The 23,839-nt window shown below is 46.5% G+C and overlaps 1 protein-coding gene across 3 annotated transcripts in view; it reads right to left on the minus strand.

The window, feature by feature from the left end:
- The window catches only part of SLC25A21 (solute carrier family 25 member 21), a 338,712-nt gene that overhangs the window by 53,794 nt on the left and 261,079 nt on the right, over positions 1-23,839 (minus strand). For 2 of the 3 annotated variants that reach the window (XM_029079168.2, XM_007662483.3), the window contains exon 4: positions 27-93. In XM_029079168.2, the coding sequence (XP_028935001.1) occupies positions 27-93 (67 nt within the window). Of the gene's footprint in view, positions 1-26; positions 94-6,837; positions 6,975-23,839 lie in introns of those variants that run through there. The other variant, XM_029079171.2, reaches the window with a different exon arrangement.

Raw genomic sequence — 23,839 nt, forward strand, 5'->3', positions numbered from 1 at the left:
CAAATGAAAGTCTTGAAATGCCTTACCTTCACGGCTCTTTTGGGTGTTTCGGCCAATATGGGTGGAAGGATTCCCTTGTAGAAACCAAACAACCTATTGGAAGTGGAAACAGATATTTTTAACACGGAGGGGATGGAATCTTGATGATGACAGAGGCTCAGGCTTGATGATGATAATAATATAATTGCAGTATTTGTAAAGTGCTTACTATGTGCCAGGCACTGCACTGGGGTGAATACAAGCAAATTGGGTTGCATACAGTCCCTGCCCCACATGGGGCTCACAGTCTCCATCCCCATTTTACAGATGTGGTAACAGGCATAGAGAAGTGAAGTGACTTGCCCAAGGTCACTGACAAGGTGAGCCTCAGACACACGTCTCCAGAACCAAGAAACCTGTGCGAAGGCATTGATTATAGTGGGAATGTGGGAATACGTAGCGTTCAAGCGGTTAGTTAGGGTGGTCTGATCTATTTGTACTGTATCTACCCTAGTGTTGAGCACAGTGCTTGGCACAGAAAAGTTGCTTAACAGATATCACTGTTATTATTATTGTTATTATTAGTGATGAAAGTAAGCACCACTTGCAGATGGTAGTGTGGTAGCTTCAGACCTGGGATCATGGACTTGGGTAGAGGAATGATTATAGTGCTAATGGTTTATGCCAGTCATGTACCACTGAGGCAGGGAGGGCAACACTTACGGAGGCGAGAAGGGGTGCAGCAAAGTGTAGTCTTCACCCATGTTAGCCAATTAAAGGCAGAACAGGTCTAGAACCCGGTCTCCTGATTCCCAGACCACTTTTCTCTCCATTTGACCAATGGCAAGGATTAGCAAGAATCTTAGGCAACAAGGGGTTTTGCCCACGTTTACGGGCCAATCAGCTAATTCAAGAGCATTTCCAGTTATCAAAAATGAAATCCTCTTTGTTTTACTAGAGGTGGAATAGCCGAGTTTCTCCCTCTGTTGCAGCTATAAACAGTAGATGAGGAATAAATGATGCTGAGTCTAAGGAAATGTTTAGATTTATTGGAAACTGGGAAATCATCATCGTCATCCTAACTGTGGTATTTGTTAAGTGCTTGTTATGTGCCAAGCGCTGTACTACGTGTTGGGGTAAATACTGGATGATTAGGTCAGACACAGATTCTGTCCCACATGAGACTCAGAGTCTAAGGGGGAAGGAGAACAGGTATTTAATCCCCATTTTGCAGATGAGGAAATTGAAGCACAGAGAAGCTAAGTACAGTCCCAAGGTCACACAGCTAGCAGGTGGCAGAGCCAGGAGGATTAGAACTCAGATTAGAACGCCCAGTCCCGTTCTCTTTCTATTAGGCCCCGATGAGGAAAGAGTGCAGTCTGTAAAAAGTAATAATAATAATAATGTTAGTATTTGTTAAACGCTTACTATGTGCAGAGCACTGTTCTAAGCGCTGGGGGAGATAGAGGGTCATCAGCTTGTCCTACGTGAGGCTCACAGTCTTAATCCCCATTTTACAGATGAGGTAACTGAGGCGCAGAGAAGTTAAGTGACTTGCTCACAGTCACACAGCTGACAAGTGGCAGAGCAGGGATTCGAACCCATGACCTCTGACTTCCAAGCCCGTGCTCTTTCCACTGAGCCACGCTAAAAAGTGTGGTACAGACTAAAGACCAAAGATTCAGACTCACACGAGGGAGAATTAATTGGACTCTTTTCCTTTCCCCATCTGAAACGCTTCCCAAATTGGCTGGCAATTCATTTTAAGGTAGAAAAATCGGGTTTTAAAATGTGGTCATTTCATCTGTAATAGCAGTTCTCCAAAGTTAGTAGCAGCACATCAGGCAAGATAGTTCATGAGCAGTAGAGGAGAATATAGGGGCTCTCTAGGGGAGAATAAAGGAAAATGGATCTCTCCCACATGGAAGCTGTATGGATTTGTCTCCGTGGAACTGCCCTGGGCAAAGGGGCAGCAAATACAGGCAAACCACCACTATGTTCTCATTTAGGACATCTTGATCCTACCCGGCCCCACGCTCTTGACCTCGTACACCCTTCGAAACGGGGGAGAATCAAACCTGAGTCCAGATCAAAACAAATACTTCCTTGGAATGGCATCAGGCGGGGCCTGTTTTGCTATCACGACCAGTTGGCCTACTTCAGGCGTCCCGACCGCGGGTTTCAGAGGCTCCGTCTCAGCCAGTGGAAGGCCTCTGGGGGGGAGTGGGGGGAAGGGGGTCCATTCGGGACCCATGTCTGGCCGGGGCGGAGGGAGGGAAGCCGTAGTCAGGGTCATGGAGGTGGCTGCACAACACGAGAAGGAAGAGAAAGAGGAGGAGGAGGAGTGGAGGAGAGGCTGTCCGGCCTCTCGCTTTTCCTTCTTCTCTCTGGGGGGATCCGTGATTGGTGCTGCGGTCGCTAACCTTGCCTGTCTGGGCCCTTCCTGGCCCATTTCTTCGATTTTCCTTTGGACATATCTGTAAATTATTAATGTATCTGTAATTCATTTATATACCTGCAATTTATTTGTTATAGCTGTAATTTTTATTTATTTATATTAACGTCTGGCTCTGCCTCCTCACTGCAAGCTCGTTGTGGGCAGGGAATGGGTCTGTTCATTAGTCTAGTGTACTGTCCCAAGCGCTTACTATAGTGCTCTGCACACAGTAAGTGCTCAACAAATACGATTGAATGAATGAATGACCAGGCCTTTGGCATCGTCAGCTTTTTGTTTTATTTGATTGGATTTCTTTTAATAGTATCTGTTAAGGGCTTACATTAGGTTAATTAGGTGGGATACTGTCTCTGTCCTGCATGAGGGCTCACAGTGTAAGTAGGATGGAGAACAGGTATTGAACTCCCATTTTACAGTTAAGGAAACGGAGGCACAGAGAAGTTAAGTTACTTGCCCAAAGTCACAGAGCAGACATGTGGCAGAGCCAGGATTAGAACCCAGATTCTTTGACTCCCAGACCTGTGCTCTATCCACTAGTCCACACTGCCTCTCCAGAAGAGTTTGTTTAGGGTCCTTTATTTGAGAAGACTCAAGGCATAGAACATCGAGTTTCCACAAGGCTGAATGGGGAAGTCAAGAGATTTGTTATAACCTGTGCAAATGTGTGTTGCCTCAATCATGCTGACCCCCTTTTGGGGCAAGGGCTGAGTCACTGTTCATCTAGCTTTTCACCCAAATTAATGAAAGATCGAGTCGGAAAATGAAAATAGGATTATTTCAGGCCTCTTTCTCCAAATCAACAGCAGCGGAACACTACTACATTGATCCAAATAATGACAATGATAATAAGAATAATAATATGTGTTAAGCACTTACCAGGTGCCAAGCACTGTGCTAAGTGCTAGGGTAAGTACAATACAATCACTCAGATCAGATACAATCCCTGTTCCACACAAGGAGGATTCACAGTCTAGGAGTGAGGAAGAGCAGATATTTAATCCTCATTTTACAGATGAAAAAACTGAAGTACAGAGATGTTAGGTATCTTGCCCAAGGTCACAGAAGCAGGCAAGTGACAGAGAAGGCATTAGAATCCCAGCCTCCTGACTCCTAGACCTGTGCTCTTTCTACCGGGCCACCCTGCTTCGACTGGGAAGGTGCTTAAATATTTTAGAATACTTCAAGTGTACTGGGAAACATCTTCCAAATCTGCTTGAAAACCAATAGGCGAGTTACTAGTAGAACAACACCTCGAAGGTTTACCTGGATCCAAATGTACATCGCCTTGATTCTATTTATTTGCTATTGTTTTAATGAGATGTTCATCCCCTTGATTCTATTTATTGCTATTGTTCTTGTCCGTCCGTCTCCCCTGATTAGACTGTAAGCCCGTCAGAGGGCAGGGACCGTCTCTATCTGTTACCGATCTGTCCATTCCAAGCGCTTAGTACAGTGCTCTGCACCTAGTAAGCGCTCAATAAATACTATTGAAAGAATGAATGAATGAATGAATCCTAACGATGCTATCTCTAAGGAGCAAAATGCTGTCAGGCTCAAAGATAGCGCTCCTGACAGATCAAGGTATCTATGGGTGTGAGCGAAGAGTGATTAGTGATTGACGGTGCCTCTCTCACTGTGTGGATGTGCAAGGTTTAGTCCCTGCTCTAGTCCCGCACTTGGTGCCTGGCACTGTTTTTGTTTTTCTCTAAGATGCCGGCTGACTGTTTAGCACCTAGGTGGCCCAGTGGATCAAGTACGGGCCCGGGAGCCAGAGGACCTGGCTTCTAATCCTGATTCCTCCACTAGCCTGCTGGGTGACCTTTGGCAAGTCATTTCACTTTTCTGCACCTGGGTTTCCTCAACTTGTAACTATCTCGGCGCTGAGCACATTATAAAGCCATTTAAAGAAATCAGGGCTGTGGGGTAGAGCTAGGCTTGTTCCACCTATTCTCTGCCACCTCTTGGCTTAATGAGGCAATGAGGAATCTGGATGCTGGAATCAGTATACACTCCCAATCCACCAAGAAATCCTCATGACTCAGTGGATTACGGGCATCATCAAAAGGGTTTGATCTAGAAGATGCTTGTCCTGTGTTCAGTGTTTTCCTTCTTAGGCGACTTCAACATAGAAAAAGAGCGGTAAGCTACGGCACCCATACGAAATGAAACGAAAGGAAGGCTTTGCGTGTGGTTTCGTCAAAGACCCAGCTTATAAACTTGAAATACGGATTTATACCAAAGTTTGTTTCTATCTGTCATTTAAAGCTCATTTTTTAAAGTAATAATCATAATAATTAAAGGTAATAATAACTACAGTATTTGTCAGAGCATTCTAAATTCCAAGCATGGTACTGAAAACTGGGGAAGATAGCAGATAATGAGGAAGGACACTGTTTCTGTCCCACATGGGAGATCTATAAGCAAAGAGACATTCTGCACAACCTGGTATAGATAATGTCGACGATGATGATGGAGAGGCCCTAAATTCAGTGATTACTTTGGTATTATGGCTAATAATAATGGAATTTGTTAAGCACTTAACGTTATATCAAGCACAGGGGTAGAAACAAAATGATTAGAGCAGTCCCTGTTCCACAAGAGGCTCACAGCCTAAACAAGAGGGAGAACAGATACTGAACCCTCATTTTACAGATAAGGAAGCTGAGGCACAGTGAAGATAATGACTTGTCTAAGGTCACCCAGCAGGCTAGTGGCAGAGGCAGGACTGGAATCCAGGTCCTCAGACTCCCAGTCCATGCCTTTTCCATTAGGCAACGCTGCTTCGCTATGATCAATCAATCAATGAGTGGTATTTACTGAGCGCTTACTGGTGCAGAGCACTGTACTAAGCACTTGGGAAAGTACAATATGACAGAGTTGTTAGACACATTCCCTGCCCACAACCATCACATGGGACTTCACATATCCAGAATAAGGAGCTGGGAAATTTGCTTTATGCATGAACGACTCTCAAACTTACGTAGCTCTTTACTGTAATTCAGATCTTCAAAGGAGTCTGACTTATGTCTCCCATTAATAGGGCCACTTAAGACCCTCCATCGTTGCCCTGCACGAGTCCTTAGCAAGGCACTGCAATTTGGAAGGCTGAAATTTGGCAGACATGGAAAACGCAATGCTCTAAAACGGCCACAGAAACGTAGTGGCCTCGCTGTAAAGCATAGGGAGTTACTGATGTTTGCTGCTTAGGAAAAACACCTTACTCCTGTGGGGGTAATTTGGAAAAAAAAAAAAACCCACCTAAAAACTCAGAGGGAAATGATTACCCTCTCTGTTGCTCCTTCCCACTTCCTTTTCCTCATGCTTTTTCAGTTTGTCTTTTAATGGAATGTTTAGAGAATGTTTCTTGCTTGAAAATTACTTGTTCAATGCTTTGAGCTAAGGAAGATGCTACATATGCCTTCAAGTAATTAATAGGCACATAAAGAAGACCCTATTTATAGTTCCTTCTGGCCTAGCGGAAGAACTATCTATAGCCCTTCATTTTCAAAGATGATGCATGTGGGTGGGGAGCTGCAATGACTGGTATATGACCATCAATTCATTCCTCACTGTGAGCATGGAAAGATTATCCTCTGCCACACTGATGATGATGATAATGCTATTTATAATTATGTGCCTGATGTTGTGCTAAGCGTTGTGGTAAATTCAAGCTAATCAGATCGGACACGGTCCCACCCAGAGCTCGCAGTCAGAGGGAGGGAAAGCAGGCATTTTATCTCCAGTTTACAGATGAGAAAACTGAGGCCCAGAAGTGGTTGAGTGACTTGCCCAAGGTCACACAGCAAGCAAGTGGCAGACTCGAACCCGTCCTCCTGACTCCCAAACCCGTGTTTGTGTTCAGGGCCTGTCCCACTTTTCCAATCCGTTTCTTGATTTCCTGATTTTCCCAAAGGCTGTGCTCACAGAGAGTGGTGCCCCTCCTGCCCACTGTCCACCATAATCAGTGACCACCACCCTGATTGAGTAGCACTGTCCGGTGCCCTCCAGTGAAGGCTCAGTGTATCATACGAGCCGAGGGCAGAAGGTCGAAGTATGTCTACTCCTCTGGGACCACCCAGCGCTCGACCATCTTGGTGGTCACGTGGGCCTCGGCTGCACCAAGAACAGCAGATGGGAGATCAGGGCTTCAGGAAGCAGCATGGCCAAGTGGATAAAGCACGGGTCTGGAAGTCAGAATAAACTGGATTCTAATCTGAGTTCTTCCACCTGTCTGCTGTGTGACCTTGGGCCAGTCACTTCACCGAGTCTCAGTTACCCCATCTGTCCAATGAGCCCCACTGGGGACAGCGACTGTTTCCAACCGGATTTACTTGTATCCTCCCCAGAGCTTAGTACCGACTACCAGGCCCATGCTCTATGCACTAGGCCACGCTGTTTCTCACCTGGATAGGGGCCTTTGCCAAAGACCTGGCACTGGGCAAGCATCTAGAGCACCCTCAACAGTCCCCGCTGGAGCAAGAAGTAGGAGTGATGGGGAAAGTGACATCAGATTCCCAGGTTGGGGAAATTGGAAAGCGATAACATGCACATCCACCTAAGAGAACACAATTATTACATTTGATTTAATTTCAACAGTCACAGCCCCTAAACGAACATCACCATTCAATTCTGTTCTGGGCAGCGGTCCAAGCTCATCTTTGGGACAGTTGATTTTAAAATATTACAGTCAATCATATCTTCACAATTTGTTCTTCTTCCAGGCTTTAGGCATCCTTCTGGTTTCCATTTCTTGTTTGGAAGCCTTGAGTCATCTGTTCTGGCAACATGACCAACCCAAATCAGTCATTTTCTCCAAATTATATTGAAATTGGGTCCTCGCTAGCTTGTTGTTTTCTTCCTCCCTCTTTCTTTCACATAATTTTCCCTTTAAGGATCTCCTAATACAAAGCTGATTGAAGGCATACAATATCCTCTTTCTTCTGCTGCTGTCAAATCCAAGTTTCTTACCCACATACTGTAGCTCTGTAATTAAAACAGGGAGGCCTGCTCTCACCCTAGATCTGTGTACAGATCCCAGGGGCCAGTCACATTGGTCCCAGGGCAGAATTTTGGCCCGACACTCTGTACCTCTAGGGCACTCTTCTGATTTCACTTACACTCCACTTGCCGAAATGAAAGGGCTGGATTTCATGGCTCTGTCACTGAGTTATGTGGAATCCGCGGTCTGAAGGTCGCAAAAGTTGCGGCGTCTTCAGGCCAATTTCATTGAGGTGGAAGGCGAGGGGAGTTGTTTGGTGGGGGGGAAGGAAAGGGGGTGGAAGCGGCGTGTACTCAGTAGGAAATGCGTTTCAAAAAGAACAAGTTCCCCTAATTCCTCTTGGAATTTACAAGCAAACAGCAAAGGAGGCCTAGGTGAGAAGTTCACCCTGCTGTCCCCAGCTCCGAACCAGTCAGCCAGAACACCCACTGGAGAACTCCAAGGGAAAGATATTGGTGAAGAAGCTGAAGTGGTGAGAAGCATGGCTCAAACATGGCTCCAGGGCAGGGCCGGCCCAAGCCCAAGTCCAGAAGCATCTCTTAACCTAGGAGTAGGTGTGGTCCACCTCCTTAAAAGAAACAACAGTGTCTGTGGTTTCAGTTTCACTGCCATGCTTCAGACCTTCCGGAAGATGCAGTCCTGGGTGAAGACTCCCCGCAGGAAGGATGGGGGGAAGGGGAGATGGGGTAGAAAGGCTCTTGTTCAGCGCAGTGGCCCATTCTGCCTTCCTAGCCTAGCTCTGCCATCAGAATGAAAGCACTTTAATACTCACCCCAGCACCACATAACATATAATTACTCTTATAGTCTACTATTTCTCCTATCCATCATTTATTTTCATTTCTGTTTCTCCCGTAGCCTGTAAGCTTGTTGTGGGCCGGGACAGCATCTAACAATTCTACTGTATTGCACTTTCCCAAGCGCTTAGTACAGTGCACTGCACACAATAAGCACTCAGTAAACACCATTAATTGATTGAGCTGAAGGCTAGGACTGATGGCTGGATTTGAAGCCACAGAATCTCCCTTGATCTGTTTCTCGATGTATCCCCACTGGTTGCCCCAACCTGTAAGCAACCTATAAGAAAATCCAAGATAAATTGGGAGATGACAGTAAGCTACAAGTGCTCAATGAATTTTATTGTTGATGATGATAATGAATCACCTTCTAGGGACTGAAAAATTCTAGAAAGATAGACTGGAAAAGGATGAGATTGAGGTTTTACAGAACCATAAAAAGGGTGGACAGAATGAACATGGATTTTTGTGTCTCAAAACCCAAAGGAATGATAGTAATGATCATAATAATAATGATATTTGTTCAGCACTGTTTTAAATGTGGAGGTAGATACAATACCATTAGATCAGACACAGTCCCATGGGATTCACAGGCTAAAAGGATGGGGAAAGCCCCATTTTAGAGATGAGGAAACCACGGCACAGAGTAGTTAAGTGACTTGCACAAGATCACACAGCAGGAGAGTGGTGGAGCTGGAATTAGAACTCAAGTGTCCTGACTCCCAGGAACCATGCTCAGCAGGATGAGGGATACCTCCTGAAGCTTGAAAGTGGCAGGCTCAAAACAAGCAAAACAAAACTTTTTCACCCAACACTGAGTAGGCATATGGAATTCATTTTCACAGGAAGTCAAACAACCAAATCTATCAACAGGCTCCCTAGGGGTTTCGAAAACTCATGGACAAAAGGCTCCTGATCCATCAATCAGTTCAAAGATTATTAGAATGAAAGGTAGGGATGAAGAGAGAAAAGTTCGGGGTATTGGATGGAGGGTCCTGGTTGGACCATTCCTAACCATGAGGATGAATATTCTGGGGGACAGCCATCACATAGTTCCTTCAAGCATCCTGGTGCTCCTGTCAGAAACAGAATCCTGGGCAATTTCCAATTGCTCTGGCCAATGGTCCATCCCAGTAATGCTATTGAGGATCATCTGATGCTTACCTCCGGAAGCTCTTAGTACAGTGCTCTGCAAACAATAAGCACTCAATAAATACGACCGAGTCATATTATAAGAATTGTTTACAAATAATAAGAAAGGTGCTGCTTTTACTTAAATACGGGGTTTAATTTGAATGCATTTACCCCAGTGTGGTGGGGCAGAAGGGTCTCATCAATTATTTTCATTATTATTATTGTATTTGTTAAGTGCTTACTATGTTTCAAACACTCTTCTAAGTACTGGGGCAGATACAAATTTTATCAGGTTGGACAGAGTCCCTGTCCCACATGGGGCCCAGAGTCTAAGTAGGAAGGAGAACAGGTATTGAATCTCCATTTACAGGTGAGAAAACTGAAGAACAGAGAAGTTAAGCAACCTGTGCAAGGTCACACAGCAAGCAATCAGCAGAGCCAATTAGAACCCAGGTCCCTTGACACCCAGGCTCATGCTCTTTCCACTAGGCTGCTGCTTCCCTACTTCACAAATCCCTCCAAACTAGACAGCAATGGATGTTTCAGGAAGGCACCTACTACAGCATTCTGCTTAACAAGTCTGGAATGTTTCAGGATGAAGCTTTTAAACATTTCACACCACGTTGGGCTGGGGGGATTGGTTTCCTGTGTCAGAAAAGGTCAGCAAAACTCTCAGATCCTCAGTCCCCAAGGGGTTCACCCAACAGGTAATTTCCCGAGATGAGTTTACTGCAGAACGTGGAGAGCAATTTCCTTCTGGTTCACGCAGGTGGCAACTTTCTGGTCAAGTATTAAGTGGCGTGGTCTTTGAATCTCTCAGTGCTTTAACTTCTGCAAATGTAGATGCCCTTTTCACTCCAGTAATGCCTTTGACACCAAGAGGGTAAAAAATACAAAAATCATTGCAATATGTCTTAAAAGACACAAAGCCGGTCCCAGCACAAGACTTTTTTCTCCAAAGTTGGTTTGGCCTCAATTAAAGGGGAATAATTACCAATCAATCAATGCACTGCCATTTACTGAGTGCTTACTGTGTGCAGAGCACTGTACCCGACTCTTGGGAGAGTGCAGTGCAATAGAGTTGGTGGACACAGTCCCTGCCTGCAAGGAACTCAGAGTCACAATCTAATTACACTGGCTGAAGCCCAAGAAAAACTATATGACTATTTATTTATTATCGAGAAAGCCTTTTATAGGCAAGGAACGTGTCTACCAACTCGGTTGTATTGTATTCTCCCAAGTGCTTAGTACGGTGTTCTGTATACAATAAGCGCTCAAGTGAATAATGCTGATCACTTGATTGAGGAAGAACAGTTTGAAGACAGATTTTGGGGTCAATGGGACCAAGCATTTCCACAGGCCCTTTCTGCTAAAAATGATACGGTCTTGCTGACTTTTTCTTTTTATGGTACTTGTCAAGTGCTTACTGTGTGCCAGGCACTGTACTAAGTACTGGGGTAGATACAAGATAATCAGGTTGGACACAGTCTGTGACACACATGGGGCTCACAGTCTTCATCCCCATTTTACAAATGAGGTAAATGAGGCCCGAGAAGTTAAGTGACTTGCCCAAGGTCATGCAGCAGACAAGTGGTAGAGCCGGGCTTAGAACCCAGCTCCTTCCGACTCCCAGGCCCGTGCTCTATCTACTAGGCCACGCTGCTTTTTTCCAGATTGCAAACTATAATTGGAAGGGAGCAGCACCAAGAGCCCAACTAAATGACATTCCCATCACCAGACTCCAGCAGCATGGATGGCTTGGCTCATTCGAGCCATGAATTGGAGGACCCAATCACAGATGCGTAAACCCTTGCTCTTCAATCGATCAATCAATGGTATCGAGCACTTACTATGTGCAGAACACTATACTTAATGTCTGGGAGAGTACAGTACAACAGAGTTAGCAGACAGATTCCCTGCCCATAAGGAGCTTACAGTTTAGAGGGGGAGACAGTCATTAATATAAGTAATTTATAATATATCATTTAAAGATATGGATACGAAGTGTATTTGGGTCTGCCTGTCTTCGCCACTCAACTGTAAGACCCTTAAGGGCAGGGACTCTGTCTTTTTTCTCCACTGTACCCCACCAATCACCTAGTACAGTGCTCTCTCTGCAAACAGTAGGTGCTCCCTACTCCCCACCTTCAAAGCCTTACTGAAGACTCGTCGCCTTCAAGAGGTCTTCCCTAAGCCCTCAGTTCCTTTTCTCCCACTCCCTTCTGCGCCGCCCAGATTTGCCCCCTTTACTATCCCTCTCTTCAGCCCCACGGCACTTATGGACGTATCCGGAAATTTATTTCTTTATAATAATAACTGTCTCACCCTCTAGACTGTAAGCTCGTTGTGGGTGGGGAATGTGTCTGCTATATTCTTATGTTGTACTCTCCCAGGAGCTTAGGACAGTGCTCTGCACACGGTAAGCACTCAATAAATATGACTGAGTGACTGATACAAAGATCAGTAGGCCTTCAGGGATTACTATTGATGACAGTTGCCTGGATTCCACCTCCATAGACCGAGCTCAAGTTTGCTGACATGGAAACCAGTCTTCCTACGGAAACCAGTCTCCAGTCCAGAAGAAGATGGTGGTGGGGATGGGGTGGGGGGTAGAGGGATGGTTGCGGCGGGTTGCAGCTGTGTGTCAGGGAGCTGGAAGGGGCCCAGCTGAAATGCCTCATCTCTGTCAAACTCTGCCGGCCAGAGATGCTTTTGTTCTTCTGAGGAATATTTCTCCATCTCCCCACCACAGCCCCCCCCACAACCCCCGCCCCTCTGTTTGTTTAGGAACGACTCCGAGACATGCCAAAAACAGAATATCATTTTGCCGACAGCTTCTAAAAAGAGATTAATACTTCATTACATCCACGTCGATCAAGACTGGCAGGAGTCTTCATTTGTACAAAATGTGTTTTAGCTGTTCAAACACTAGAACAAAGTTTGAATTAGGTTGGTTTTCGCTCGTTCTGCTCGCAGTAGTGCACTTTGCAGAACAGGAACAACAGGAAGTAGGTGCTGTGAAAAGCCAGCTGGACCACGCCTAGGTCTGTTTAACCTGAAGAATGCAGGAAAACACTTTCCTCTGACTTTTTCGAACCAGCAAAAAATATTAGGTTTCTCTGGTGATTTTGCAGGTGGTTTTACAGTGGAGAAATAATCACCATGGTGGAAGTTGCTACACTTGAGATATGCAGAAAATGTTCCCCAAGCAGTTACTCTTCCTGTGCAAAAATATACCTTAAACTTATAGAGTGCCTTTCCCTTAAGGGACTTAAAATTCTTTAATCCAGTAATCGATCAGTAGTGTCTGCAGAGCACGACTCTGTGCAGAGACGTGTTCTAATCACTTGGGAGAGTACATTAGGTAGAAGCTAAGTTACTATTACTAAATTTACTACTTACTAGACTCCTATTCATCTTCCCCGCATTGCTGTGAAGGAGTAGAGGACAAGTACCGGTCTCTCTGTTTTAAAGATGGGGAGACTGAGGTCTTCAGAGGCAGTTCCCCATGAACCAACTAAGTAGCAGATCATCAGTCGATCACTCAACCAATCAATGGAATTTTTTTGAATACTTTGTGCAGACTACTGTAAAAAGTTCTTGGGAGATTACAATAGAATAGGCAAACATGATCCCAGCCCCCAAGAGCCTTCCAATATAGTGGGGGAGGCAGATATAAAAATAAGTTACAGATGGGAGGGAAGCAATGGGAATGTAAGAATATGCATATATGTGCTGTGAGGTTGGAGGTGGGATAATAATGATGGCATTTGTTAAGGGTTTACTATGTGTCAAGCACTGTTCTAAGCACTGGGGTAGCTACAAGATAATCAGGTTGAACACAGGTCCTGTACCACACGGGGCTCACAATCTTAATCCGTGTTTTACGAGTGAGGTAACTGAGGCCCAGAGAAGTTAAGTGACTTGCCCAAGGTCACACAGACAAGAGGCGGAACCGGGATTAGAATCCAGGTTCTTCTGACTCCCAGGCCTGTGCTCTATGCACTAGGCGATATTGCAACCAAGTGCTTAAGGGGTATGGAATTAAGTGCATAATTGATGCAGAAGGGAGGGGAAATAGGGTGGGGAGATGAGAGATTAGTCAGGGAAGGCTAATCAATTCCTTAATATTTGGAGGGACCAGTAGGACCCAGCTCTATTGTGAGAAGGGAATGGTTTTGCCGTCTACTGAGAGTGAGGAGGAGCAGAGAAGCCCCAGGCTGTCTTCCTCTGTCACCGAGTTGTCCTGGAAAAGTCTTGCTACCAACATGGTCAAAACTTTCTCCACATGTGCAATCAGGACAAGAATTTGAAATCAGGCACCCCGGCATTCTGGATCAGACCAGTGCTCCATTCAGATCAGTATTCTTGCCTGAGAAGGGTGTAGAAAAAGTATAGAGGAAGTGAAAAAACAAAATGAAATGGTATGGTAAAAAGGAAGAGCCTAAAGAGCCAATAGAGGTAACCTCCTCGAGGGCAGGGATTGTGCCTATCACCTCTAAGGTACTCTCCCAAGCAGTTAGTAAGTGCTCTGCATGCAGAAAGCGTTCAATAAATATACTCGATCGATCGACTGATTGATCCATCAGCCCATTCACTTCCATTCTAGTGTTCCCAAGATTTCACTAAGCCTCCATCCTGGTTGTAATCCTTCTCATCAGCCCCATGGGCAGCTTCGTGCCTATCTGTGTATCGATTCATTTTCTATTTATTTGCTTATTTTTGATTTTATCATTTGTAGCCACCCTTTTCCTCATTACCTATTGTATATTTGTCAGTTTGTTACAGAGAAAGAACAAGATGTGGTCCTTGCCCTCTCCTGAGAGAGATGAGACAAACACAAAGAGACAGATATACAAGTACAGGTGACAGGGGCAGAGCGTACAAGAGCCCTACAGAGGGAAAGATATGCACACAATGTCCAGGGTTATATAGAAGTGCTTTAGGGTGTCTGGAGTGTTTGGAAGGAGTAAGGGGATATTAATCTGAAGAAGCTTCCAGGAAAAGGAGGAGGAGGAGGAGGAGAAGGAGGATGAAAAGGAAGAAAAGGAAGAGGTGGACGGCTCTAAATAGAATCTGGAAGGAGGGGAGGGCAGTGCTTAGGTCGAGAGGATCAATCAATCATATTTATTGAGTGCTTATTGTGTGTGGAGCACTGTGCTAAGCTCTCGGACTATACTATGCTCTTGGGACAATACAAGATTACAGAGCTGGCCACAATCCCTGCCCACAGCGAGCTTGCTGTCTAGAGGGGGAGACAGACATTAATACAAATAAATGAATCCTGGAGATGTAGCTAAGTGCTTTGAGGCTGAAATAGGGGCAAATAAAGAGAGCAAATCAGGGGGACGCAGAAGGGAGTTGGAGAAGAGATGAGGGCGGGCTTACTCAGGGAAGACCTCTTGGAGGAGATGAGCCTTCATTAAGGCTTTGAAGGTGGGGAGAGTAATTGTCTGTCAGCTATGAAGAGAGAGGGCATTCCAGGCCAGAGGCAGGACATGGGCAGGAGGTTGGCAGTGAAATAGATGAGATCGAGGTACAGTGAGTAGGCTGGCCTTAGAGGAGCAGAGTGTGAGGGCCGGCCTGTAGCAGGAGAGCGACGAGGTGAGGTAGGAGGCGGCAGGGTGACTGAGTGCTTTGAAGCCAAAGGTAAAGAGTTTCTTTTTGATGTGGAGGTGGAGAGGAGAAGGGTGGGCATTAAACCCGGGGCAGAGAGAGCATGATCCATAGCTCAATAGAACATTCATTCATTCATTCAATAGTATTTATTGAGCGCTTACTATGTGCAGAGCACTGTACTAAGCGCTTGGGATGAACAAGTCGGCAACAGATAGAGACAGTCCCTGCCGTTTGACGGGCTTACAGTCTAATCGGGGGAGACGGACAGACAAGAACGATGGCACTAAACAGCGTCAAGGGGAAGAACATCTCGTAAAAACAATGGCAACATCCAGCCCCCAAGTCAGGGAGCTTCTCTAACAAGGCTCAATTTCCTCTAGAATTCCTGAGGCTGCCGCAGCCCAGTATCTTGCCCTCCCCACTCCATTGGCACCCGGATGTTAGCCTGGGATGTGAGGGATCTTTCTCCAGGATATCCTTCCCTGACTAATTTCTCATATCCCCACCCTATTTTCCATTCCTGCTGCGTTGCCTATGTACCTGAGCATGAGAAACGGCATGGCCCGCGGAAAGAACACGGGCCTGGGAGTCAGAGGACCTGGGTGCTAGTCCCGGCTCCACCATTTGTCTGCACTTGGGTAAGTCACTTCACTTCTCTCAGCCTTACTTTCCTCATCTGCAAAATGAAGATTCAATACCTGTCTTCCCCCCCCAGCGTAGACTGTGAGCCCCATGTGGGACAGGAACCTTGTCCGACATGATTACCTTGTAACAACCCGGGTGCTTAGAACAGTGCTTGACACCTAGTAAGCACTTAACGAATACCATCATTTTTATTATTATTATCATTCCCCAGGTACTTAGGTACTGACCCCATCCCCTGATCCCACAATATTTATGCACATATCTTTATACTTTCTTGTGTCCTCTGGCTGTAATTTACTTCACTGTCCATCTCTCTCTCTCGATTATAAGCTCCTGGAGGGCAGGGATCCTATTTACTCACTCTAGTGTACTCTCTCAAGCGCTTAGTACAGGGTTCTGCTTGCAGTAAGTGCTCAATAAATACCATTGGCTGTTTGTTTGATGGAAGATCTCTGTCCTGAGTGCTGTGGGCCTCTGGGGCCTGGCACTTGTGTGTGTCTGCATGGATTTGTTTGTCTTTGTCTGCCCATCTGCCCTATTATAGCATATAATAATAATACCAGTATTTGTTACATGCTTACTATGTGCCAGGCACTGTTCTAAGCGCCGGGGGGAAGCAGCGTGGCTCAGTGGAAAGAGCCTGGGCTTCGGAGTCAGAGGTCATGAGTTCGACTCCCGGCTCTGCCACCTGTCAGCTGTGTGACTGTGGGCAAGTCACTTCACTTCTCTGTGCCTCAGTTACCTCATCTGTAAAATGGGGATGAACTGTGAGCCTCACGTGGGACAACCTGATTCCCCTGTATCTACCCCAGTGCTTAGAACAGTGCTCTGCACATAGTAAGCGCTTAACAAATACCAACATTATTATTATTATTACAAGTAAATTGGGTTGGACACAGTCCCCATCTCACATGGGGCTCACAGTCTTTATTCCCAATGGACAGATGAGGTCACTGAGGCACAGCAAAGTGAAGTGACTTGACCGAAGTCACATAGCTGCAGACCAGTGGTGGAGCATTCGCCAAGCTCCACGAGGGCTGGGCCTCTGCTCGGGTCTGGCTCAAGGCCCTGAAGCCAGGCAGGGCCCCACCTGCCAAAGTGCCAGGCCGGTCGGCACTGGCCGGCAGCAGGGTTTCTGGGACACGGACCCTAGCCTGTTGAGTCTGCAGAGTGCTCTGAGCCCTGCAGTCTGCCAACCCCGGGCACCGGCAGCCCTCGATCTGCCACGGCATTTTTGAAAGGCGAGTCCGTCCGTCTGCCCCACGGAGAGGCCGAGGGGTGGAGATATCTGCCCCGGCCGGGCCGAGCGGCGGGCCGAGTCCGCCGGCCCCGGAAGCTCCGGGCCTCCGCTGCCGTTTCTGGCACCGGTCCGGGGTTGAGCCTGGGCCCCCAGACCAACCCACGTCCTCGGTGGTTTGGGAGAGGTGCTGTTCTTGGCGTTTCCTTGGTGACACACTGGCCTGGGGATGTGGCAAGCTCTCGGGAAATTATTTATTTTTTAAAGCCCTGCAGAAGGCCTTTGAGTAGCAAACCTGCCTCAGCAGGCCTGCTGCACCAGCCCTCCTGAAATGTTTTCTTTCTCTCCTGAATATGTGCTCTCTGGAGTGGGCACCTTTCCTGCTCGGCCTCTTTTGTTGCAAAGAAACACTGCCCCCTGAGTCCGGGAGAAAGCAAAACAATTCCAAAGAATCTCAGAAATGCACCCGGCTCCTCTGTTCAGAAAACCGAGCCGTTTCTCTTCCGTGAATGCCGGAGAGGTCACTTCCTGACGCTTTTTTGCGGAAAACGCCTTCGGGTACTCCGCGGCTTTCGCATCGTGTCCATCATGAGCACATAAGCCACTTCGGGTTACTAAGGTGATTGCTTGGCTTCCCTGTTCATATTTAACAGTGGTGTTTGCTAACGATTACTCTGCGTCAAACACTGTGGTAGATACCTTAGGTGCAAATCAGACAGTCCGTGTCCCAGCCTGAGGGGAAGGGAAAACAAGTATCTGACCCCAGTTTTACAGATGAGGAAGCTGTGGCACAGAGAAGTTACCTGCACAGTAGACAAGTTGGGAGAGCCTGGATTCGAATCCAGGCTCTCCTGACTTGCAGGTTCATGTTCTTTCCACTAGGTCAGGCTGCTTTCCCTGGAGGGGGCGACAATGTGGCTGTATGCCCATTTCACAGATGAGAAAACTGAGGTCCTGTACGGTGAGGGTCCCAGCTCAAAATCACCCAGGACAAGAATCCACTGGTTTCCTCAGAAGGTTCCCCCATCTCTTCACCGCTCTGGCCCTTGGCAGACATAAAGTAAGATGCAGTATGATGTAGTGGAAAGGTCCTGGGCCTCGGTGCCAGAGGATCTGGGTTTTAATTCCAACTCTTGCTGGGTGTATTTGGACAAATCACTTAATTTCACTGTCTCAGTTTCCCTATCTGTAAAATGGGGGGTTAATTCTCCCTTCCAATTAGACGGTGAGCTCCATGCAGGACGGGGACGATGATCTGATTATCTTGTATCTATCCCCGCTGTTTAGGACAGCACTCGGCACTAAGCAAGCGCTTAGCCAATACTCCTCACTACTGGCTTCGAAGCCCTCCATCACCTTGCCCTCTCCTACCTCACCTCCTTCTCTCCTACATCCCAGCCCGCACACTCCGCTCCTCTGCCACTAACCTCCTCACTGGGCCTCGTTCTCGCCTGTCCCGCTGTTGACCCCTGGCCCACGTCCTACCTCTGGCCTGGAATGCCCCCCGCCAAATCCACCAATCACACTTCTCCCCCTTCAAAGCCCTACTGAAGGCTCACCTCCTCCAAGAGGCCTTCCCAGACTAAGCCCCCCTTTTCCTCAGCTCCCCCTTCCTTTCCCATTGCCCCGACTCGCTCCCTTTGCTCTAGCCCCCCGCCTCACAGCACTTGTGTATTTATGTACGTAGCTGTAATTCCATTTATTTATATTAACACCAGTTTATTCGTTTTGATGTGTATATATCTATCGTTTTGATGTCTGTTGCCCCCCTTCAAGACTGTAAGCCCGTTGTGGGCAGGGATTGTCTCTCTTGTTGAATTGTACTTTCCAAGGACTTAGTTTAGTGCTCTGCACACAGTAAGCACTCATAAATACAATTGAATGAAAGAATGAATATGCCCAGTCATAAGAAATGGTTCATCATTTTCGGCCCTGGCAAGCGACTGAGGAATGGATCCATGAAGCCACACTTACAACATCCATTTTTTTCTCCGAACAAGGGCAGAGACTGGCTGACCTCCCACTTCCCAAACAATAGATTAATCGCAGCCCTTAGTCGGGTAAGGAGAGCTAGCCAGTTGAGTAACAGATTAGAATCCTCAGTAGCATTTGCTCTGATCTCCCGCACTGGCCACAAGTGCCATTTTATCTAGTAGCCACAACACTGCTTCCTCGTTCTGCATCACCCCAGACCATTGCAAATCAATGCAAGGAGCAGTTCAGCAGACATGACTCACGATTACCTTTTACAATATTCCAATGCTGATTTACAGAGGTGGGCAAAAACATTTCCCACGGACGGCAAAAGCAGAGAAGGAGCAAAAATATTCTCGGGTGGTTTCGACCACACGGGCGAGGAGTGGCTTTTGGCTGGGATCCCCTGGCCTGGCCAAGACCTCTCAAAGTGAGCAAATGGTAGCGACGGTGAAATGACGATTCCAAAGTCCCCTCTCCAACGCCGGCCACGGGGAGAAACCGTGGGTCCCCCCCCGAGCTCGAGACCGTCGTGTGCACTGGAGGATGTGAGAACTGACGCTGGTTTGCCCCGAAGGGCCTAGTTACAAGGCCGTGTTTTTGTCTCCCAGAGGATGGGGCAGAGGCAGTCCAGGATGCAGTTGCATGCAGCTCCCTGGCCCAAGCCGAGTCCACCCCTACCGCTCTTGGATTGCATCTGGCCCAAAGGGGCTACCGTGAGCAAATGTTGAATTTGCAAAAGAGAAAACTGCCGACGGTACCATCTGCCTTTGCCCCACCCTCTTCCTTGCCTTTTGGCAGATCCTCAGAGTGCAGGTCTGCAGAACTAAGTGTCCAGACTAGACTTGGGCTGCATGCTCTAATTATAGGTACGGAGATGCTCTTATCCCCTGCCATCTTCTGCCTTTGTAGGGCTCAACTCTCTCTCTCGCTATTGTCTTCTGAAAGGTTATCCACACCACGCTCTAATCCCATTTGTGCATTCAAACAGATGACTTTCTTAAGTATTTTTTCATCGGCAGGTCGGCCTGCCTTGCATGTGTGAGGTTCCTCGGCCACCCTTACCCAACCTCCTCCTCTTGTCTCTTCCTCTTCCTGTAAACACATATCATATTAGTAGCCCCCTGGACACCAGATATGTCCATCTTATGAACAGTCGTCTTAGAAGACTTCCATGAAAGCACCTCAGAAGGCTTTGTTTTCTGCCAAGAACAGCCCCTTGAAAACTATTTAGCACTTTCTCTTTTGATCAGTGAGCTTCTTTCAATGCTGAAATGTCTAAGTCCAAAGGAGACGCTCTGAGATCAGCTATGGAAGGGCTAGCAGATCTTTTCAAAGCTACTTAGATTGCTCATTAATATTTCTATAATAACTGTGACATTTGTTAAGCGCTTATCGTGTGTCAAGCACTGTAACTGAGTACGGGGGTAGATACAAGACAATCAAATCAGACATGATTCCCTGTCCCACACGGGGCTCACAGTCTAAATACGAACAGGAATTTAATCCCCACTGCACACATGAGGGAACTGAGGCACACAGAAGTCAAGTGACTTGTTCAAGGCCACACACCAGGCACATGGTAGAGCCAGGATTAAAATTCTGGTGCCATAACTCCGGGGCCCATATCCTGTCTACTAGGTCATGCTTCTTCTAGCCCTGCAGGTGAATTCTCTGGGAGGCTTTTAGCTCTACTTTGCAGACAACGGAGCAGACCAGAGATAGCAAATTACAAATTAAACCTCCCAAATGGGCATCCCCAGAATCAGTATTTTTTGACTCTTTTTATTTGAATACTTGACCCCTGCCCATCACCACTGGAGACCCCGTGGCCTGGGAGGGACTCAGCATGGAGAGCTAAAACACCACTTACAGGGATATAACAAACTTCAAATGTTTACAGAGTCTTTACTTTCAAAAGATCCAGCAGTTATCTAGAGCAAACAGATCATCCTCATCTTCTCTTAGTAAATAATGATAATTGTGGTATTTGTTAAGCACTTACTCTCTGTGCCAAGCACTGTTCTAAGTGAAGGGTTAACTATAAGATAATCAGGTCAGACAGTCCCTGAGGCTAACAATCTAAGAGGGAAGAGGGAGAAACTGAGGCACAGAGAGGTTAAGTGATTTGCCCAAACTCACCCAGCAGGCAAGTGACAGAGCCAGGATTAGAACTCAGATCCTCTGATTCCCATGCCTATGCTCTTTCTGGGCCAGGGCCCTCATCTTACTGGCTAATTCTGACTCTGAAATTACTGGATGACTACAGAAAAACTATTAACTTGCAAATTTCACCTGGGCAGCAGGAGTCAATCTTGGTATCTTTCATCTCCTCAGTGCTTGGCACATAGTAACTGCCTAACAAAACCCAGAATTATTATTATTATGTCTGCTAATTCTGTTTCACTGGACTCTCCCAATAGCTGAGTACTCTCCCAAGTACTTTGCTCATACTAAGCACTCGATACTCCATTCAGGCTCTACCCATAGTAGGATCTCAGTACAGCATGCTGCACACAGGAGGGCACAGTAAAGTGCTCTGCAACCGATGGGTGCCTTTGACACTGATAAATCCTTTGGGTGAAATACAGCTGCCCTAAATTCCTGCCCAGACCCCAAATCCTGGCTCCAAATTCCTCTAGGGACTGGGCTTCAGCACTAGACTATGAGCTCCTCCGTGAGAGTGAGAGCTCCTCTGTTAGACAGTAAGCTCCTTGAAGGCAGGGATTAAGTCTATCAACTGTATTATACATTCCCAAGTGCTTAATATAGTGCTCCGCACTGTAAATACCGCTGAATGATGGAGTGATTATCCCTCCGCTGGCTGTGCCCCATGGCAGCATGGGCCTAGCTCCCGGTGCTTTGGAAATGGTGGTGACTGTCTGCCCACCCGCCTTTCCACCCGTCCATCTATTTTCACCAACCCTCCAACTCTGCACCCTCCTGACTAACTAAAATAGTTCCCCTAGGCTCCTCAGAAAGTCCTGGGCCTAGCCTGGGCATCAAAGGGGACAGAGAAGGCAAGTTAAGGCCAAAGTAACTTTTGGCTACCAGAGGGTCCAAGAGAAATGGAAGAGGTGTTTGGCGACGGTGATGATGATGAGGATTTTTGGTCACGGCCTGAAGTCAAAGTGATTGTTCACTGTGCACTGTCCTTTCTCTCTTAATCTCTAAAACCAAAATGAAAACAAAATGAAATGTCAACTTTCAGTCAAGGGCTCCAAGGGTGTTGATTAATAGCAGAGAACTGAGAATGGAGATGTCTCTCTGGCCGTCAGAGACGCGGGGACCCAGAGAACAGTTTCTTTCTGGCTGGTCAATCCAGTCCTTATGAGCCAGGCCACAGGGGCAGGGAGAGAGCACAGGAACTGGAGCTCAGGAACTGTATCTACAGGAATGCAATCTGCAGGAAAGCCACCCTGGCTGCAGCCTCCTCTTCCTCCTCCTTTTCTTCCTTATCCATCTCCTCCTCCTTTTCCTTTCCTCCTTTTTCTCGTTCTTTACCTCCTCCTCTCATTGCTCCCTTTTCCCTTCTATTTCTCTCTTCTGTTTTTCCTCCTCCTCTTGCTCCTGCTCTTCTTCCCTCTTCTCCTCATGGTCCTTCTTCTCTTCTTTTTCTTCCTACTCTTTTTCCTCCCCTTCCTTCTGCTCCTCTTTCTCTTGTCCTTCTCTTCATTTTCCTCTCTTCCCTTTTTCCTCTTCCTCTTGCTCCTCTTCCTTGTCTCCCTTCTCTTTTTCCTTCTCCTCTTGCTCCTGTTCATCCTTCTCTTTCTCCTCTCACTACACCCCCCCTTTTACTAAGCACAGTCAGTGCCTGATATTATTACTGATGGGCACAAAATGTCCATGAAAAGACCGGCCTCTGAGAATCTCGATAATCTAGAACCCGCTATGAGCTCCCGGGTATCAGAGTTACCAAGGTATGAGGCTCCCTTCTGCGAGCTGGTGAAGGACAGAGTCTTCCTGAACTAAGACTCCTTTCGATGGCCTGTCCTCCCTCTTCTGTCCCAACCTGAAGTGCCATTGGATTTACAGCCCTTCTGCCAATACATACTTATTTAATGGGCTCTTTTGCAAATCCACTCTTGGAAGTGATTGCTTTATTTTGGAAAATCTTCCATTCATCCTACTGAATTTACCCTAACTTGGTTTCTGTCTAGTTTATTAAATAATGTAGGGTGTTTTTTTTTTTTTTGGATTGTGTCCATTTCTTTGCACCAAATCTTTGATCATGTCTGGCTCGGGAAGCTCTCTCCTGGCTGGACCAATATTCCTGCCCTATCACTCTTACTACTTCTGGCATTTTTTAAGTTGCAAGCACTGTACTAAGCACTGGGATAAGTACAACACAATCAGACTGGTCACAGTCCCTGTCCCCAAAGGGAAGGGAAACAGGAATTGAATCTTCACTTTACAAATGAGGAGACTGAGGCACAGAGAAGTTGTGACTTGCCTAAGGGCACCTAACAGGTAAGTGGTAGAGCTGGGATTAGAACAGAGATTCCCTGATTCCCCAAATTTAGCTCTAGGTGATTCCTAGTCCACTCCAAAGAGTAATAATTATTTGGCATTGTTTTTCTTCATCATATAGTAGTAATAATAAGTCTGTCTTAAAAAGCTCTTAGCAGAGACCATGTCTACAATGCTACCTTCCCCTCTCCCCAAAGACAGCAGGTCAGGATATGTCAGCATTCCTGCGTGATAAACAGCAGGTGAAGATGTGGGCTTTCAAGAATAATCACTTTCCAGCTAATGCTTCATGATCCAACAGACCATCTGGTCTCGAGCCTGACAGCTATATTTAAACTTTCAATATGCTTTTCTTTGATTATTACCTAATATTTCCCTCAATTTGTAAATCTCAGTGGTGCTCGAGTACAGTTCGGGTCTTACAGAAACAACACATGAGGCAAAATGAAAAAAAAAATCACCGATTCAATCATGTTCTTGCCATTGTCGTTTTTGGATGATAGCCAAAGAATGGATTTTTTGATGGTGCTT

The sequence above is a fragment of the Ornithorhynchus anatinus genome, chromosome 14, assembly GCF_004115215.2.
Source record: "Ornithorhynchus anatinus isolate Pmale09 chromosome 14, mOrnAna1.pri.v4, whole genome shotgun sequence".
NCBI lineage: Eukaryota > Metazoa > Chordata > Mammalia > Monotremata > Ornithorhynchidae > Ornithorhynchus > Ornithorhynchus anatinus.